General features: G+C 49.3%; 2 protein-coding genes across 27 annotated transcripts in view; both read left to right on the top strand.

Moving 5' to 3' along the window:
• LOC119842502 (zinc finger protein 251-like) overlaps positions 1 to 4639 on the top strand; it is a 503489-nt gene extending 498850 nt beyond the window's left edge. For 4 of the 7 annotated variants that reach the window (XM_043497017.1, XM_043497016.1, XM_043497013.1 and 1 more), the window contains 2 exons: positions 1349 to 1462; positions 1838 to 4639. In XM_043497017.1, coding sequence (XP_043352952.1) covers positions 1349 to 1462; positions 1838 to 2484 — 761 coding nt within the window. In that variant the 3' untranslated portion in view covers positions 2485 to 4639. The remainder of the gene's footprint in view (positions 1 to 1348; positions 1463 to 1837) is intronic. The other 3 variants (XM_038370760.2, XM_043497018.1, XM_043497015.1) reach the window with 1 other exon arrangement.
• LOC119842503 (zinc finger protein 34-like) overlaps positions 1 to 15679 on the top strand; it is a 41336-nt gene extending 25657 nt beyond the window's left edge. Inside the window, exons 1-6 of one of the 20 annotated variants that reach the window (XM_038370762.2) lie at positions 7716 to 7995; positions 8594 to 8754; positions 10732 to 10804; positions 12244 to 12370; positions 13455 to 13568; positions 13930 to 15679. In XM_038370762.2, the coding sequence (XP_038226690.1) occupies positions 8741 to 8754; positions 10732 to 10804; positions 12244 to 12370; positions 13455 to 13568; positions 13930 to 14576 (975 nt within the window). In that variant the 5' untranslated portion in view covers positions 7716 to 7995; positions 8594 to 8740 and the 3' untranslated portion in view covers positions 14577 to 15679. Of the gene's footprint in view, positions 1 to 7715; positions 7996 to 8593; positions 8755 to 9834; positions 10805 to 11347; positions 11612 to 12243; positions 12371 to 13454; positions 13569 to 13929 lie in introns of those variants that run through there. The other 19 variants (XM_043496950.1, XM_043496938.1, XM_043496943.1 and 16 more) reach the window with 19 other exon arrangements.
• The last annotated feature ends 4334 nt before the right edge of the window (positions 15680 to 20013 follow it).

Here is a 20013-nt window from a genome sequence, read left to right on the forward strand (position 1 = left end):
AGCCAGTGTGCTTTCATTACAGCTCCTCCTGGGCCCCTGCTTTGTAATGAAGTTATGGTCATCAGAGGTAACACAGGTTTCAGAGTAGCAGCCATGTTAGTCTGTATTCGCAAAAAGAAAAGGAATACTTGTGGCACCTTAGAGACTTACAAATTTATTAGAGCATAAGCTTTCGTGAGCTACAGCTCACTTCATCGGATGCATTTGGTGGGGAAAAAAAAACAAAAACACAGTTTGCCACGGCAGCTGCTCTAATGATAACGAGAACCCTAGTGACTTGGGCAGCAAATGTGCACTGGGGGAAGGAATGGGCTTTTCTGGTGTTCCAGCTTTCCCAAATGTCGTTCACTTCACTTCACTTCACTTCATCCCGCCCCACCTCCAACATGCAGATACAAAATACACAATGGAGATGGTTCCATACATTAATTGTTCAAACTCCCTATGGCATGCTTACAATAAAGATGCGACACTGAGGTACAGACCTTGTCAAACAGAAAATTCTGATGCGACCTTAATATTTAGAGGCTGTCACTGGGGAGCAGACTAATGCCCCAGCTTTCTCCAGAACTGCTTCCCCACTGCCCCTGCACTTACTGGAGATCTGAATTCCATGAATGTGCTTTTTCTGACATCTAATCCCCCTGAACGGCTGCATTCCGCTCCCTTCTCTTCCTTACTGTGCTGAATCCCACTAGTTCATGCTCCTTGATCCTGACTTCCCTAGGACTTTCTCACTATCTCTGAGCCTATCTCTTTCAGTCAGAAGTGGCTACAGGCTGCCTTCCCCTGTGGCTGGAGTCTCCTCTTTGAGACATAAAGCTGCCTTCTCGGCAGTTTGTGAACCTCTTTTGATGTATGTCTGGCTTGAAGACTTGATCCGAGCAGAGATGTCCTGGGACCTGCCTCCCTAAGAGAGACTGCTCTCCCTGGGATATAGAGCCAGGACTGCAGGCAATGGGGTACCTAAACTGGAGCCCCTTTGGTACAAGAGAGAGCTGCTGGCAGGGTATTCTCTGTTGGAACCCTCTACCTTTGGAAATCTCTCCCCCCACCAGTTTGCAATACCCTGCAAGGCCCATGGTTTGTCCGCAGCCCATAAGGAGTCAGGCAGATTATAGTGGAGGGAAACTCTGGAAGAGATTCTCTCCTGGTTAGTAGATTATTAAATAGGAACCCCTTCTTCCTGAGACTTGGCTGTATTTACTCAAAGCAGAGATTGCTAATGGAGGAGGTGTCCAGTGGCTTGGAAGGACAGCAGAAGGATTTTACTGTTTTGAATGGGCTAGAATGTACATTTGAATCTTTGTTACCCACAATGATAATTCACCTATCTTCCCTGGAGCAGGATTTCTGATTTCCAAACCTGACATGATCTCACAGCTGGAACAAGGGGAAGAGCCGTGGGTCCCAGATCTCCAGGACTCTAAGGAAAACAGGATCCTAAAAGATTCCCGCACAGGTGAGGATTTGCTTAAACTGACTTATAAAGCATCCATCTGGCAAGGAAAAGCTGGGATTTCAACGGAGGCCAGGAGCTTCCCCAGTTTTTCCTTATCTCACCCAGGTCAAGACTGTGCCCAGTAGGTGTTGTCTGCCATGAGGATACATATCGCATGGCTTCCCACCCATCTGACACCTGGCAGTTGCTCACTTCCAGCTGAATGTTCTGATGGGATGTAAATGCAGAATTGGTCCCATTTTTCCATCTCATCAGGGGATGGGTTTAATGAAATTTGCATCCTTATATTTCAATTTCCCAGCAGCTATTTAGGCTTATTTCACCCTTTCTTTGGCATTCGAAATGACTCCTGTCTGGATTCTCTCCCTGTCCCAGCAGGTGACTGGATGGTGAGTGAGAATGAGGAGGAGACTCCCCTGCAGAAAGCTCCTAAACAAGTGGAGTTGCATGGAATGCTATTGGGAAGATCCACAGTGGATGCTCCTGCACAGGGAGAAGCTGGTGGGAGTCAGCTTGGATCAAAGGAGAAGAAGGAAAACCACACAGGGAAGGGACAGAGCAAATCCACTCCCCATGAGGGTGGTTCCAGAGACGTTCACAAAACCACAGTCCAGCAGACCGGAGAGACACCGAAAATATGCCAGTACTGTGGGAAAATCTTCAGCTACAACTCACACCTCACTAGACACCAGAGAACCCACACAGGGGAGAGACCCTATGAATGCCCCGTCTGCGGGAAAAGCTTCGGTCAGAGCTCGCACTTGATTGTACACGAGAGGATCCACACGGGCCAGAGACCCTTCAAGTGCGACGAATGTGAGAAAAGCTTCAATAGCAGCACGCGCCTCGTTGGACATCAGAGATCCCATAGGAAGAAGAAACTCTATAAATTCCCTCTGTTGGCTAGAGCAAATACCGCATTTCCCAATTCCTTCAGTATCCAGCTACCTCTCTCTGGGGTCAGGGGGCAGCTGCAGGTGCCTCTGGTCTGCTCAGTGAATCTCTGGCTCTGCCTCCAGTAGTAAACCCCAGGAAGTGGAGAAGCCCTGATCAGTTTTTCCTCATTGCTGCACTGCCAGCCAGGTGCAGGTAGAGGAAAGAAGAACACAGCTCCCCTAGCAACTCATCTCCCTGGACTCTAATCCCTTTCCACTAATCAATTGCTTGAACTAAGCCACCTTTCTCACACCAGAGACCTGACTCTACACCCTCTACGGTTAGGCTGCCCCTCCCCCTTATTGGAGCTATTTCTGGTGGGATGGGTGTCCCAGGGGCCCTTCCCTTACAGACTTTGGGAGGAAACTAGGGAGATCAAATGCTGGGGATTTAAGATCAGAAGGGACCATCACGATCACTTAGTCTGACCTCCTGAATATTTCAGGCCACAGAACCATCCCTCTAACAGTCCCCTAACCTCTGGCTGAGTTACTGCAGTCCTCAAATCATTCTTCAATCCTTCAAGTTACAGAGAATCCATCATTTACATTAGTTTAAATCTGCAAGTGACTCATGCCCCACGCTGCAGAGGAAGGCAAAGCCCTCCCAGGGTCTCTGCCAATCTGATCCCAGGGGGAAATTCCTTTCTGACTCTAAATAGGGCAATCAGTTTGACCCTGAGCATGTGGGCAACCAGCCAGACACCTGAGGAAGAATTCTCTGTAATAAGTCAGTCCTCCCCATCTAGTGTCCTATCACCAGCCATTGGAGATATTCGCTGCTAGCAGTCACAGATCAGTGATGTACCATTGTAGGTAGGCTCATCATACCATCCCCTCCATAAACTTATCAAGCTCAGTCTTGAAGCCAGTTAGGTTTTTGACCCCACTTGGAAGGCTGTTTTGAGAACTTCACTCCTCTGGGGGTTAGAAGCCTTCATCTAATTTCAAGCCTAAATTTATTGATGGCCAGTTTATATCTATTTGTTCTTCTGTCCACATTGATGCTTAACTTAAATAACTCCTCTCCCTCCCTGGTGTTTAGCCCTCTGATGTATTTATAGAAAGCAATCCTATCTCCCCTCAGCCTTCATTGGGTTAGGCTAAACAAGCCATGCTCTCTGAATCTCTTCTCATAATCTGAGATTCCTCAGATCATCCTAACTGCCCTTGTCTGTACCTGGTCCAATTTGAATTCATCTTTCTTAAACATGGGAGACTAGAATAGCACACAGTATTCCAGATGAAGTCTCACCAGTGTCTTGTATAAGGGTACAACCACTTCCCTGTCTCTACTGGAAATACCTCACATGGGGCATCCTAGGACTGCATTTCCCTTTTCCATGTCACATAGGTGGGTCATAGTCATTCTGTGATCAACCAATACACCCAGGTCATTCTCCTCCGCTATCACTTCCAAGTGATAAGAGGGATGAAGTGTAGAGGAAACAATGTTTTTGAGCAAAAGGAAGATAGTAGGTGGGCAGAGGGATTTGAATCAGCCAATGATAAGGGGCTGAGACTGGAAAACACTCTATGCTAGTTGGTTATAGCTCTTTATTGCAGAGAGGAACTGTGGGCAGCATGAGGAGAACAGGGGAAGGTACTTTGTGCCAGGCAGCACAGGGACTGCAGTTAGTCTGCAGTGATCGGACAACCCCTGAAGCTGTCAAATAGACTCTGCTCTCTGAATCCAGAGCTGCAGCCCTGAGCGGTTTGCTGTTTCTGATGTTCAGTTGAGACCACAGCAGAGCACGGTGAACTAAAGGGGTAACTAATGAATAACCTGGGGCTCTACCTAACTGGGAATCTTCCAGAGAAATTGGAGATCAACTTTAAAATCCTTCTCTGGGTGTACTTTGGATTTGCAACAAATGAAATCTGCAGAGGGTGGGAGGGGAGGTCTTTGGCTTATGTTTATTTCAGAGGAAATACTGAAGTTATTTCAGTAAGAGCAATTATTCCAATTCCTCTGAATATCTATTTTCAGAATGGCTGTTGGTCACAGTCACTGCCAGTCAGAACTTCTCATTGTCCTCTTGGAGGACTATAGCTTTTGCTGACTAGGATGCAGAGAAGCTGTGGCTGTGAGAACATGCTGGTGATGGGATGTGGTAAACGAGGTTATTGTTTCTTTGCTGTACGGAGCCTCTTTCAGGTGAACCCTTTATTCCCTCTCCCAGAAAAGTCCTGAGATCACGTTTCATCATGCCTCTTGGGGTGAATAAAATTTGCGTATTTAGAAACTGTTTGCAGTCTGATTTCCCCTGCCCCCCCATTCCTCCTCTTCACTTGTATACTCTGGTGCTCTCATTACAGTGACACCCAGCTCCTCTTCTCCCCTCACGTGCTGGCTTTTCTTTCAGCGTGCCTATGCTTCCCCCACCATCTCAGACCCCCCCGACCCCCCCCCCCACACGCACTTCTGGGCCTAAAATACTCCTCCACACCTTGGCCACCTCCTGCCTTGGCTGCTGCAGCCTCTTCTCACTGCCTTCCCTTCCCCTAACCCCCAAGCTCAAATTCCAGTTCTTGGTCCTGCTTGTACCCCAGTTTTCACATCCTACTGCTCTTTGTTCCCTTGTGACAGGACCAAGCAGGGCGGCGACCCCTAGGCACTCAGTGCAGGCCCCCAGCCCTTGAGTTCCTCCTGCCAGTTCCACTCCAGTGGTGCATGGTTCTACACTTGGGAACTGCAAAGGCAGCTGCCTACTTACTGTGTGTGAAGGGACTGGTCAGGGATTTTGCAGGGGGCCAAAAGGGCATCTCCTAGAGGATCTTTGCAGGGTGTATGTGACATTCAGTCAGTCAGGCCCTAGCTGAGGAAACCACTTCTCAGCCTGGATGGGAGACAAGTAACTTCATTCTCAGGCAGCCAGGGGGCGACTGGGAGGCAGGACTTGTAGGCTCTATTCCCAGCTGTTCCAATGTCCCTCTAACTTCATCTCAGGGGAAAGAGCTCTACCCTTTCCCCCCACCCAGCCACATCTCTCATCCCACAGCTCTCCAGCTCTGGATCTACACAAGTCTTGGGCACTCCCAGAAACGTGATGAGAAAACCTTCCCATGCAGGATCTGCCTGCCTGTCAGCCAGGCTGACAGCTCCTTAATGGGAGCCTTGAGAACCCAGCTGTCCTGGGACTGTAGTGGGAGGGGATGGATATAAGGAGCTTCTTGGAGGTGGGAGTCCAACAGGACTGGGGTTGTCTGGAGAATCCTGACAATAAAAGGGACATGAGAACCTAGCCAAAGAGAGGCTGCTCGGAGCCCTGCATCACATTTCTCTCTGGCTTAGTTTACACACAGCTAAATTGCTACAGATTACAAAGGGAGTTGCACTAATATAAACTAAGGGCTTGTTCATGGGTGAAATAGCGGGGAATAGTTACTCTGTAATAGCTCTCTGTGTTGACAATTTCATTGTTAACCACATGGGGAGTTAATTATAGAATATTAGGTTGGAAGATACCTCAGGAGGTCATCTAGTCAACCCCCTGCTCAAAGCAGGATCAACCCCAACTAAATCATCCCAGCCAGGGTTTTGTCAAGCCAGGCCTTAAAAACCTCTAAGGAAGGAGATTCCACCACCTCCCTAGGTAACACATTCCAGTGCTTCACTACCCTCCTAGTGAAATAGTGTTTCCCAATATCCAACCAAGACCTCCCCCACTGCAACTTGAGACCATTGCTTGTGAAATGTGAAATAGCGATCATCCTTTAAATTCACACCCAGGCTTACTTTGCAACAGAAACTGGAATGATTAAAACAAAACAATATGGCACAAAACAAATGGATTAAAAACAGGCTAACGGACAGGTTTCAGAATTGTAAATGGGAAACCATCACTGAGCAGGTGTGTGTATAGGGGGACCCTGCAGGGATCAGCTCTTGGCCCTACCTACTTCACATTTTCATCAGCAAGCTGGAAGAAAACCAAAAAGCATCACCTATAAAGTTTGCAGATTGCAAAGGGTGGGAGGGAATCACAAAGAGGACAGGTTGCTGACAGAGAGCAGTCTGAGTCACTTGGTGAGCTGGGCACAAGCAAACAATTTATGGTTTAATATGGCCAAATGCAGAGTTATGAATCTAGAACCAAAAACTGTAGGCTACACTTGGAGGATGGGGCACTGTCTTGTGGGAAGCAGGGACTCTGAAAAAAGACTTATGGGACTGGTGGATAATCAGCTGAACCTGAGCTCCCAGGGCAATGTTGTGGCCAAAAGAGCTAATGTGATCCTTGGATGCATAAATGGGAATATCCAGGAAGAATAGGGAGGTTATGTTACCTCTGTATTTGGCTGTGGCACGACCATTGCTGCAGTCTATTGTGTTCAGACAATGATTAAAGGATTGGAAAACAAGCTGTATAGGGACAGAGTGAGCTCCTGGGGTCGATTTTGCTTTGCAAAGGGAAGGTTAAGGGGTGTCTTGCTTATAGTCTATAGGTACCTATGTGGAGAACAGAAATGTGATACAGGAAGGCTCTTCATTCTGGCGAACAAAGGCATAAACAAATTCTAATGTCTGGAAGTTGAAGCCAAATGCAGACAAGAAATAAGGTGCAATTGTTTAATACTGAGGATTATGTACCAGGGGAAAAATTACTAATGTTTAAATCAAGATTGGATATTTTTGGAAACCATATGAACTAGTTCAAGCAGGAATTAATTCAAGGAAGTTCTATGGCTTGTGTTATAAAGGAGGTGGGACTAGGTAATCACAATTGTCCCTCCTGGCCATGTAATGGATGAATCTATGCAAAGCTTCCCCATAGAGATAAGCCCTGGCCTAAACCTATTTGGAAATCAATGTAGAACTTGTCTGCACAGGAAGAAAATGAAGCATCCTTCTCTGTGAATGACCATAGTCATAAAGGAGGTTTAATGTGCTTTAAATTCACACCTGTAGCTAAGGGATTTAATTTCCCCTCCAGACAAGCCCTGAGAGTTAAAAGAAAAGGAGGACTTGTGGCACCTTAGAGACTAACAAATTGATTTGAGCATAAGCTTTCGGGAGCTACAGCTTCATCGGAGCTCAAATCAATTTGTTAGTCTCTAAGGTGCCACAAGTCCTCCTTTTCTTTTTGCGAATACAGACTAACAGGGCTGCTACTCTGAAACCTGAGAGTTAAGTTAGTGCGATTTCTATGTGAAGACCAGTTCTGTACCTGTCTCTGTCTTGTTTAGGGCTGCCCTTTTGGTTGGACTATTCCAGGAGGTTTAATCACATGGCATAATCTTTAATGACTGATGATTCTTCAGGTCCTGGAGACTCCAGGGCAATGCTGGGGGCTTGACGCCTTTGGCTCTGGTTCGTTTTGTTAGTTGCTACCACCAGAGGGCCCACGGTTAAAAGAGGGGAAGCTGGACTCAGTTTCTTGCTTTGTGTCTCTGCTGAACTTCCTAGGTCAGTTGCTGCTGCTGCTTCCTTCCCTTGTTGTGACTGGGAGCCGGGGCTGAGCAACTGCCGCAACGGGCCCTGTGCGGGGAGAGCCCGGCATTAAGGCCGCTCTGTGCCAGCCGGGGGGACTTTCTGCGGGGGCTGCACCCAGCCCCGGGCTCTGCCGACACCAGCCCCGGAGCCGGAGCCTGCAGGTGAGGGGGAGACCCGGGGAAAGGGCCGGGGCCGGGCAGGAAAGTGACGCTGCGCAAACAGCCCAGGGAGGCTTAGATCTCGCAGCCCCTGGGAAGCTGCTGGATGAGAGAAATACCAGGGAGAGGGGGCGCCTTGGGGGTTCTGTATTTTAAAAATCTAGCCCCTTAGCCAAGCCAGGAGGGGCCAGTTCCCTCTGCAGAGATGGGTAAATCTCCCCAGGGTGCCCGTGCCGCGAGGGATGGGTGCGCTGCGTCCAACGTGTCAGGCCTAAAGGGGCTTGGCCTGGGTGTGTTCGTATGAACATTTCCACAGCAGCCCCCTTCCCTGGGACAAAATGGGTTAGATCATAGAGTATCAGGGTTGGAAGGGACCTCAGGAGGTCATCTAGTCCAACCCCCTGCTCAAAGCAGGCACAATCCCCAATTTTTGCCCCGATCCCTAAATGGCCCCCTCAAGGATTGAACTCACAACCCTGGGTTTCGCAGGCCAATGCTCAAACCACTGAGGTATCCCTCCCCCCGATCCCTGGGGAGGCTCAGGGCGCCCCCCCCCCCCCCGCATTTGTCATCTGCGCAAAGTGACTCTCACGGGCTCTAGGTGTCTGTGGGACAAGAGGCTCCTGGAGAAATATTTGTGCAGCCAAGGCCGGTGAGAGTGAGAGAGAGACAAGCTTTGGGGCTCACCAGAAGCTCTTCTTCAGGGCTGGGAATGAAGTCGGAGCATCACAGCTAAATCCAAGGTGGAATGAATTGTTTCATGTAAGTAGTTAACACCTATACAGATATACACAGAACTACATACGCTGAACAGCCTGCTCCATCTAGGGTGACCAGAGCTCCCGATTTTAGAGGGACAGTCCCACTATTTGGGGCTTTGTCTTATATAGACGCCTATTACCCCAAACCCCCATCCTGATTTGTCACCCTTGCTGGCTGGTCACCCTAGCTCCATCTTGTATTTAGCTGTGACACTCTGAGTAAAAAGAAAAGCAGTATTTGTGGCACCTTAGAGACTAACAAATTTATTAGAGCATAAGCTTTCGTGATGCATCCGATGAAGTGAGCTGTAGCTCACGAAAGCTTATGCTCAAATAAATTTGTTAGTCTCTAAGGTGCCACAAGTACTCCTTTTCTTTTTGCGAATACAGACTAACACGGCTGCTACTCTGAAACTCTGAGTAAGTTTCCCAGACCTGGAGCAGAGCTCTGGGTGAGCCCCGAAAGCTTGTCTCTCTCTCCCCAACAGAAGTGGGTCCAATAAAAGATATTCCTTCCCCCACCTTGTCTCTCTAATATCCTGGGACCGACACAGCTACAACACCACTGCTTCGTTAACTAAGTCTCTATTTGACACTCTCATGATGTGTGATCTTTTTTTTTAAAAAAAAATCTTTTTCTGGGAAGAGAGAGGCCTTTCAGGTTTCATCCAAAATGGGCCATACTGTGAGTGCATCACCCTTCCCAACAGCATTTTATTAGTGTAAATAAATAGCTCGAATCAAGCCTTACTGGAGGCCACACTTGCAGGATGGGGTGCTGTCTCGTGGGAAGCAGGGACTCTGAAAAAAGACTTGTGGGACTGGTGGATAATCAGCTGAAACTGAGCTCCCAGGGCAATGCTGTGGCCAAAAGGGCTAATGCAATCCTTGGATGCACAAATGAGAATATCCAGGAAGAATAGGGAGGTTATGTTACCTCTGTATTTGGCTGTGGACAACCATTACTGCACTCTATTGTGTTCAGACAATGATTAAAGGATTGGAAAACAAGCTGAACAGTGACAGAGTGAGCTTCGATTTTGCTTTGCAAACGGAAGGTTAAGGGGTGTCTTGCTCATAGTCTATAGGTACCTACGTGGATAACAGAAATGTGGTACAGGAAGGCTCTTCATTCTGGCGAACAAAGGCATAAACAAGTTCTAATGTCTGGAAGTTGAAGCCAAATGCAGACAAGAAATAAGGTGCAATTGTTTAACGCTAAGGATTATTAACCAGGGGAAAAAATTACTAATTTTTAAATCAAGATTGGATATTTTTGGAAACCATAGGATGCAATTTCTGTAAGATTTCCCTTTCATCCTTCAAAAGCTGCCTCCCCGTCTGTCCCTTGCCTTCGTCAAGGCTAGCAGTTTTGCAAGGCTAAAAAAACAGAAATTGTTGCAAGAACTCACAGCCCAGAATTCACGCCTTCCTTGGCATAATGTTTTGAAAGAGAAGCAAAAACCATGGGCATAGTGGCAACGTTTCCAGCTTGGTCTAAAATCTGAGCTCTGTGTGTGGGGTAAGGGGTCAGGGGGAGTGATGGGAAGGGGCAGCAGGAGCAATAAATGGGGAGGGAGACTCCTGGCTCCCAAACCTGCCCAGCTCCATTCACTGCAGCACCCCGGGCAGACTGACTTTCCTGGGGACAAGGAGAGAGGAAAAAGTAGTTCCTGCTTTTGCCTGCGCCCCCTGCCTGCTGAGGGAACGTGGTGCCTTGGGAATCCTCCAAAACAAGCATCTCCTTTGATTCTGCTCATTTCTAGCATTTGGTTCACAGACTTGGATAGTGGGAGGTTTAAAGACGTCTCAGTCCTGGTAGGAGGGGCCGGGTCTGTGCTGTAATAAAGTCACTATGGACTTTCCCAGCTTTGTAGAGTCAGAACCTCTGTGTGCAGTCCAAACCTGGGGGGAGTCAAGGTGTGAAGTGGACTAAAACCCCCTCTGATGCCTCCCCAATCACCTCTCTCTCTGGCAGGCTGCAGAATAACATCCGTCCAGTCCAGCTACGTCGTCCCAGAAGGGAAATGGCTTTAGCACCGCGAATTCAGGTAGGGGATTTTCAGGGAGCTGCTGCAGGGTTTGTGCTGGACAGGGAGGGAGCAGGGCATACACAGGAGGAGGGAGTGGGAGGTGGGGATAGATTGTGACAAACCTGCTGGGACTCTAGAGAACAGGGGGAATTCCCTCATCTGTGGACCAGGAATCAAGCTGCGTGTCCAGGCACTGAAGAACGTATCGGACTCCTGCTAGCCACAGCCCTGAGCTTCCTAGCCAGAGATTGATACAAAGAGGAAAGGGGGCAACCAAACCTTCTTCCCATGTTCAGCTGTTGGAATTCCTTCTGGAAAGCTGTCCATGGACAGTACTCATGGGCTCCATTTCCAGGATCTGTCTCTTCTCTGGTAGCCACACGATGAGGTGTGAAGCAGTCTTCATGGGGAACTCTGCTCTCCGATCCCTTTCTGAACTTCCAGTTCGGGGGCGTTTCTTCCCCTCCCCCACCCCCCACATGAGTAACTCTCATGTCGCTTCTGCTATTGCTCGGAGTTTCACAGTGGGCAGCAGCAGAGAGTTTCTGACGCGCTTCTCAGATGCTCACAGCTCTGAAGGGCAGCCTGGATCTGGCCAGCAGCAATTACTCTGGAGCTGCCTGTCGGCAGACTGGGAAAAGCAGCATTTGGGGACCCAGGCCAAATCGTTTTTGATCTTCCAGACTGGCCGCGGAGAGCATTCATTGTCATGATGCCCTGGCTCTCTGAAGTCCTGCCTGTTTTTGGGAACCCTGTTGCACTGGTGAGGGCAGTGCTGGACGTTCCCATGTATGCCACAGTGACTTGTGTGGGTCTTTGAGCAAGATTTTAATTCCATTTTCATATCCGTCTCTTGCTACGGTGTGTGTCTGTGTGGTGGCCCCAGTAAACTCCATACCACATGCAGATCTCTGCCGCTTGAGCTAAAGTAACTCCATTAGCTTGTGAGGGCAGTAGCCTATTGCATTTTTGAGGGCCAGCTGCCAGAGGGGTGTATCTAATGTATTGGCCCAGCGGGTTGCAATAGCAGGCACAAATAGAAATCTGATCTATTGGACCAGTAGCAGGCACAGATAGAAATTCAAATGATGCTAGTGAGTTTTTCAGGCTCTGCAGAACAACTCTGAAACGAACGAAGTTCTCTTTAGCTTTCTGCTGCTACTAGGGAAGCTCTGAGCAGCGCAGAGGGGCCAAAGCCAGCTGTCTCGTGGGTGGAAACACAGCAGCATCCGACCCCCCCCCCCCTTCATAATCCTCATCTCAGCCAGACAGGCTGGGAGCTTCACTTCCCTCTGAAATGAGAGCTTTAATTCTGCAGCTGTGCCTCTCGCTTGGCAGGGAAAGGGCTCTGCTCTCTGGGGCCGAGGCAGATTTTTCCAGCTCTATCTGTGACTGAGCTGGTGGGACTCTGGCTGGGGCAGCAGGTTGTGAGCGGGGGACTCTTGTTGTTGATACAGATGCCTGTGACCTTTGAGGAGGTGGCTGTGTATTTCTCTGAGAAAGAATGGGCTCTGCTGGACCTGGGTCAGCGAGCCCTCTACAGGGATGTCATGCAGGAGAACTATGAGAACGTGACCTCATTGGGTAAGGATTCCTGTCTCCTAGGTGTGTTGAAATTTGAACTTTGCATCGCCTGAATTGACCTCTGCTCACAGTTCTTCCCGGTCCCTTAGATTTCAGTGGGATCAGCCCCACAGCTCCCTTTCTATCTGGACTTTTACATTCTCTAGGGCAGGACTGTCTTTGTCTGTGCAGTGCCTAGCATAAAGGGCATTGCTGAGGTCTCTAGGTACTACAGCAATCCAAGTCATTAACCGAGGATTTAGCAGCTATAATTACGGTGCACACTAACTCCCAGGCCTTCTCCGCACCCTGCCGGATTTTAATACTCCCTCTGACTCACCAGGTTCCCTACCTACTCCAATGTGCTTGCCTGACCTCTTCTTAGCCCGGAACTGCTGCATTCAGTGACACCGCTGCTCCCTCCCACCCCTTAAGGCACTGAATCCTGCTCGCTTGTGCACACTGATCCTAGCTTCCCTCTGATTCTCCCCGGGGCCCTCACTGTCAGCGAGAAGGGGATCGTGGGTGGAGTCTGCCCTCTGGGACACAGAGCTGCCCTCTCTTGTCTTTTAGGAACCTCTTTTGAGGAGTCTCTCGCTGGCTTTGTTCACAGCAATAGATAGTCTTGGGACCAGCCTATCAAAGAGACGCCACCCTCCCCTTGCCAAAGAGCCATGATTGCAGGCTGTGAGGGGCGCTTTGGTACAAGAGATGGGGCTGGCAGCCAGGCATGCTCTGTTGGAGCCCTGCACCCTTTCAATTCGGGTCCCCCATTAATTGCTCATGGCTCAGAATAATTGCAATAACCAATCATGGTTTGCAGGAGCCCAAAAGTGTGTTAATTACGCTTCCCCAGCCCATATGGATATGGGGAAAGGCTGGGTAGCAGTGGAGGGAGACCCTAGAGGGGATTCCTGGTTGGTGGGGTATTAAAAAGGAACCTCCTCTGAATATTTGACTGTATTTGTGAGCAGTGTCCTATGGCTTTGAAAAGATGGCTCTGGAATTATACTGTTTTAACTGGGCTAGAACGTTACATTTGAACCTTTGTTACCCAAATGTGTAATTCACCCTCCTCTTACAAGGTTAATTTTCCTTGGAGCAGGATTTCTGATGTCCAGACCTGACTTGATCTGTCAGCTGGAACAAGGGGAAGAGACATGGGTCCTAGATCTCCAGGGCTCGGAGGAAAGGGGGATCCGGAGAGCTGCCTGCACAGGTGAGGATTTGGTTCAACTTACGTGTAAACTGTCCATCTGTGAAGGAAACAGCTGGGATTCCCACTTAGGCCCTCTGAACTCCTCCAGTTTTGCCTCATTATCAACCAGATCAGGAGGCTAGCCAGCAAGTCGTCCACTGTCATTCCCACCCATTCTGACACCTGGCAGTAGCTCCTTCCCCTGGAGTGTTCACATGGGATATGAGAGTGGAGTCGGTTCACTCTTCCCTTATCAGGGAAGAGTTTAGGGGGATTTGGATCCTAATATTTCAATTTCCCCAACAGCTATTTTGATTTGTTTCTGAGTTTGCTTTCTCCTGGCACAGGACTGACTCCAGTCTGGATTCTCTCCTTATCCCAGCAGGTGACGAGATGTTGTGTAAGAATGAGGAGGAGAATCCTCAGCAGGAAGGGCCTGTGCAAGTGAAACCGTGTGGGACGGTATCAGGAGGATCCAGAGGAAATGTTCCTGCACAGGGAGAAGTTGGTGGGAATCAGAATGGATCAAAGAGGCAAAAGGAAAAGGACTCAGGGAAGGGACAAAGTAAATCCACTTCCCATAAGGGTGGTTCCAGAGAAAGCAACAAAACCACCGTTCAGCAGACCGGAGAGACGCAGAAAATATGCATAGACTGCGGGAAAATATTCAGTTGCATCTCGCACCTCATTAGACACCAGAGAACCCATACAGGAGAGAGACCCTTTAAATGCCCCGACTGCGGGAAAGGCTTCGGTCGGAGCTCGCACCTGGTTGTACATGAGCGGATCCACACGGGAGAGAGACCGTACAAGTGCGACGAATGCGAGAAAAGCTTCAATCAGAGCCCACACCTTATTAGACACCAGAAACTCCACCTGATGGAGAGACGCTGTAAATTACCTGCCTGGGGTGGAGTGAATACTGCATTTTCCAATTCCTTGAGTATCCAGCTGCCTATCGCTGGGATCAGGGGGCAGCTGCAGTTGCCTCCAGGCTGCTCAGTGAATCTCTGGCTCTGCCTCCTGTAGCAAACCACAGGCAGTGGAGAAGCCCCAATTAGTTTTTCTTCATTGCTGTGCTGCCAGGCCCCTCTGTCACTTGCCAGCCAGGTGGTGGTTGGGGAAAGAAGAACTCAACTCCCCTAGACACTCATCTCCCTGGACTCAAATCCCTTTCCGCTAACCAATTTCTTGAGCTAAGCCACCTTTCTCAGGGCAGAGACCTGTCTCTGCACCATCCTCTGGGACTTAGGCTGGGCCTCCCACACTTACTGGCGTTCATGTGGGGTGGGTGCCCCAGAGGCCCTTCCCTTGCAGACTTTGGGAGGAAACCAGGGAGATCAAATGTTCGGGGGACTAGAAGAGGAAGAATGGGCAGGGAATGGGTTGCGGGGAGTTTGAATCAGGTGACTGAATTAGCAAGTGATCAAGTGCTGAGATTGGACAACTCTTCACTAGTTGGCCAGAGCTAACTGCGGCAAAGAGGAACACCAGCTCGAAGGAAAGGAACAAGATTTTGTGTGCCAGGATTATGGTTACTGTCTGCAATGAACTTCCCACCCCGTGAACCACCAGCAGCTCTGAGACCAGCACTCAGGCACTTCAGTTGGTCAGTGCAGTCGCAGCCCCTAAGAGTCAATTTCTGATGTTGGGTTAAAATGACCTCAGAGCACCCTGGTAACTCAAGAATTACAGGGCGGGGGGTTCCTCACTGGGAATCTTCGAGAGAAATTAGAGACCAGTCATTTCCTATGTGTATTTGGGATTTGCAACAAGCAGTGGATGAGTGGGTGTTTGAGTCATATTTATCTCTGGGGAAATCACTGGGGTATTTAACAGTAATTATTCCAATTCTTCAGAATGTCTAAAATTAGAGTGACAACTATGGGTCACTGACAGTCCAGATCTTTGTTCTTCCCAAACGAGTGGAGTAGGGCTCGGTGAGAGGTCCCGCTGTGATGCCACTCTGCTCACTGGGGAATGGGGTTGATTCTTTGATGCCCGTTGCCCATTTCAGGTAACGTTTCACCCCCTCTGTGCTAGTTATTCCCTCTCCCTGAACTATCTCTCTGTTGCACCTTTTTATTTCTATTTTGGTAAATAAAACCTGCACATACAGACGCTGTCTGGAATCCTCTGTGTTTTGTTTTGTTTTGCACTGGGAGACCCTGCCGCTCACGCTGATTTGAGAGAGGAGCCGGGCTGCAGCGACATCGACTCGGGGATGCACACCCACTCCTCTCAGCCTTTCTACCTCATGTGCTGTGGGTGCCTGCCTGGGAATCTCAGCAGCCTGCCTTCCCTCCCAGCTGGGGGTCAAACACTTCTCCTCCACCGCCTGCCTTGGCAGCTGCAGCCTCCTTCCTCTCCCCTGTGGTTTTCCCCCACCTCAGATCCCAGCTCCTGGGCCTCTCCTTGGAAGCCCTGCCTGTCCCTCTGCTGTCATTTCCAGCTGCTCCCTTTTTGCTCGGCCTGAGCTCACCTTGCATTGTGGTGCCGGCAGGAGCAAACAGCACAGAGCCCAGCGGGTGGTTACCATAATGATAACCCAGCAGGGATCCAGACCTCTGAGGTCCCCGTGCTGAGAGGGTCATGACCGTGCACTCTGCATGGACCTGTCCATGGGGACCACTACTAGGACACAAGGCAGCAGCTCAGCCAGACACCCCATTGCTAGTACATTACTCCTGCACCCCAGCAATGGCCCTGGCTAGGAGCTGAGTCCTGGGGCAATTCAAGTGACTGGGGTTAATCTCTAAGGCCCTGAATGGTTTGGGTCCTGCTTTCCTCAGAACTCCTCTCTCCACATGCAGTTGCACCAGCTGGGACAACAGAGCTCATGTCTATTAGGTGTACCTAGGAAGGGGACTCCCTGCAGGGTGTGCTTATCGCTGGAGGGCTCCGATTCTGGAATTGGCTTCTTGCGGGCCCAACAGAGTCCCTGTCCCTGATGGTTAGGTTCCATGCCAGGCCCGTGTTGTCTCCCCAGTGGCTGGGCAGCGAAGGTGTTGACGGGGCACTGATCAGCTCTGAGGGGAGATCACGCAGCACTCGCAGAGGGTGAACAGTTCGTGCTTTTAAGTAGAACCCATGCAGCTGGGCTGACAGGATTGGCCCATTCTTACAGAATCCCAGCTACCTACAGTGTCAAGCTCCCCTTTAACAGTCTGCGTGGTTGAGCCTGTCTCTCCTCTGAGAGACCTGCACTGACCCACGTGCAAGCCTGGGATGCAATTGCTGTGGACTAGATACCCAAAGGGTCTTTGGAACTGTGATGCTGGGCATCACCGCACTGAATTTCTAGGCACCTAGAAAGTCACCGAGAAGCACAAAGCCTGAGTTAGGTGCTCAGGGCTCCCCCACAGAATGAGATTCACAAAAGCTGGCCTGTTAGTTGGCTCCCTGCCTTAGCTATCTAATGGGAGATGTCCAGGAGATGGGCAAGTCCTAAACCCACCCCTCTCAGGGAGTTCAGTACCTACATACGGGCTGGAGGGAGGCAGCTGTCTGTGCTAGGGCTTCTCAGCTTGTAAACCCGCTTGTGGAGAAAGAAGCTCCCTTGTAACTTTCAGCCTGGTGGCTGGTTCACTCCTCTGGGGTGTGGGAAAACCCTCCTGTCTAGTGAGAGAAGGGATTGGAACAGGGAGCTGCTACAGCTCAGGCAAGTGCTCTAATCCCTGAGCTGTGGAGTAGTCAGGGGCAGGGGGCCCCTCATTCTCCCATGCAGAAGCTGTTCCATTTTGGATAAATAATGAGAGGCTCTTTGGGCCAGAGACAGTGCATGAGGATGGCTCTCTAGTGTGGGTGTTTAGAGCACTCATCCGCGATCCAGTCCCCCTGCTGCAATGACTCTTTCATGAGTTCTCCAGAGTGGAAAGGCTTCAACAGGAGAGACTTAGGGAGCGCCACATCAGAATAGCCCATTGCCCAGTGGTCAGGTCAATTACCTGAAAGGGGGCAATGCCCGGTTCAAATCCCTTCTCTTTACTAAATGGGGGAACTTGTACTGGGGGTCTCATATCCCAGATCTGTACTCTACCTGCTGGGCTAAAAGTTATAAGGAGGCTCTTTCCCCACACCCAGGGCATGGTGTGTGGAGTGAGGCATGCTTAGAGCATGCCTCTGGGATCAGGGTCCCTCCCCCAGGTGAGTCAGGCAGCAGAGCAACTATTTTCCCCCGCTTCATGCATTACACTGGGGCTTAGCTGTCTAGAGTGAGACCCAGTGTGCGTGCTCAGAAGCAGCAACATAGACAGCGAGGGGCCTTTTATGGAAAAAATGGTGGCAGCTGAGTGGGGGTTGTGTGAAGTCTGGGCAATGTAATTAACGAGGTTTTTTTTTTTAATAGGCTGTCTATTTTATTTATTTATTGCACATTCCTGCTATAATCATCACCCCCCAGAAATCAGATCCCCTTGATGAGTCTGGCCAAGAAGGCACTTTACACGACTTGTATAAAAGTGATGTTTATTTTAAAACGTGAGTTCTTCACTCTAACACAAATCAATACAAAATGTGCAGTAGAAAGATAAAAAGGTGTCTCAGCTAGGGCCTAAGGCAGAGCCCAATGGGGACTTAGATCAGCCCCTTAACACTCATCAAATAAATGCCTGGTTGGAGAGGTCGTAATTTAAAAAAATGAGTTCTTCCTGGGGTGTGTCCTTTAAACAATCCCTTTACACACTTTAGAGGGTAAAAGAGATTTCTAACTATGGAGGCCACTTGCTGTGGCTGATGACTGAAGGGCCCATCAATACTCAGAGCACTTTACTGGTATGCTATACCAGCAAAGCACTCCCAGTGTGGACGCAGCTACCCCAGCAAAGCTGTGCTTTGTACCAGGACAGTAAAAATCACCCGCCACAAGCAAAACAAGATACACTGGTGAAAGCTCAGTTTTACCAATATAACTCCATCTACAGTGACAGGTTTTGCTACCACAACTCTGTTGGTCAGGGATCACACCTCTTTATGCCCCTGACCGATGCAGCTCGGCCGCCGGAAACTAGTAGTGTGGACCAGGCCGATGTCTGTGTTTTAAAACTGAACTTTGCAACCCTTCTTAAAACCACAAGGAAAAGCTGATGGTCTTGACGTTTGGTAGGAGGGTCAGCACTCTGGGTAGATTCTGCGGGGAAAATCTGAGCTGTTTTATAAGCTGCAAAAATCTTTTCAGAGAGACACCACATGCCTGCAGGTAGTGCTGGCTTCTGTTCCCAGCTCTGTCACCGACCTGGTGATCTTTGGCACATCATTTTCCCCCTCAGCCTCTGTTGTCCCTCCCATCTTGTGTCTGGTCTGTCTTATCTATTTTGATTGTATGCTCAATGGGGCAGGAGCTGCCTCTTCCTCTGTGTTCGTATAGTGGAGTTGCGCTACAGATGCCTGATCTCAGTTGGAGCCTCTAGCTCAGGGTTTCTCAAATTGGTTGAGACCCCTCAGGGGGTTGCAAGGTTATTATGTGGGGGGGTCATGACCTGTCAGTCTCCACCCCTAAACCCTGCTTTGCCTCCAGCATTTATAATAGTGATAAATATAAAAAAAAAGTGTTTTCAATTTATAAGGGAGGTCACACTCAGAGACTTGCTGTGTGAAAGGGGTCACCAGTGCAAAAGTTTGAGAACCACTGCTCTAGCTGCTACTTTAATACCAGTAAATCTTTTCACACTTTTTACATGCAGCTCAGGAAACGATTGGGGGAGGGATTCAATCTCTGAAAACATACAACGCTTTCTTACTCAAAGGTGGGAGAGTTCTCTGTATGTCTCTATGACTAACTCTCTTCTGTTTCCCTACAGTGAGCAAATGTGATGCAAACCAGCGAGGAGAGTTTAAAAGGTTTACAAAACACTGTGATGGTCTTCCGACAGCTGGTGGTGCTAGCTCATGGGGCTTTTGGGAAGATGGTGAAGCGGGATTGGCAAGAAGAGGAACTGTCCACCACTTGGACAGAACCTCATGCAGCTCCAGTAAGGCGGGGTCTGCAAAGGTGATGGGAAAGAAAGGCATGGCGGAGGCTGATATGGCATGTTTTTCCAACCCTGCTACTCCTTATGTTACAAAGGAATCTGTGGTCAGATGCTGATAGATGTTTGGCTACGTGTGTGTGTTCCCTCTGTGTGCCACCCCAGCTCTGTGCAGACAGCTGGCACAGCAGACTTCAAGCGAATCGCCCAATGACCACAAGATCCATTAAGGGATGAAGGCACCCGGCCAGGTTTATTGTTGACGAAGCACGGTACTAGTATCTCACAGACTCTACCAGACCACTAATACATGTATGCCCATAACAATGGACCAGCTCAGTGAACAGCAGGACTTTCCATTCCTCCCTAGGCTAAACAAAGATACTCTCTCTGAGATACATCTTTATACCCCAGTACAAACAAGTTAGTACTGCCCCTCTGACATAGTTACTGTAGTTACTGCCCCCTGACATGGCTAGTTATTACTTATTACCTTGTAC

The sequence above is a fragment of the Dermochelys coriacea genome, chromosome 14 (assembly GCF_009764565.3).
Source record: "Dermochelys coriacea isolate rDerCor1 chromosome 14, rDerCor1.pri.v4, whole genome shotgun sequence".
Classification (NCBI taxonomy): domain Eukaryota; kingdom Metazoa; phylum Chordata; order Testudines; family Dermochelyidae; genus Dermochelys; species Dermochelys coriacea.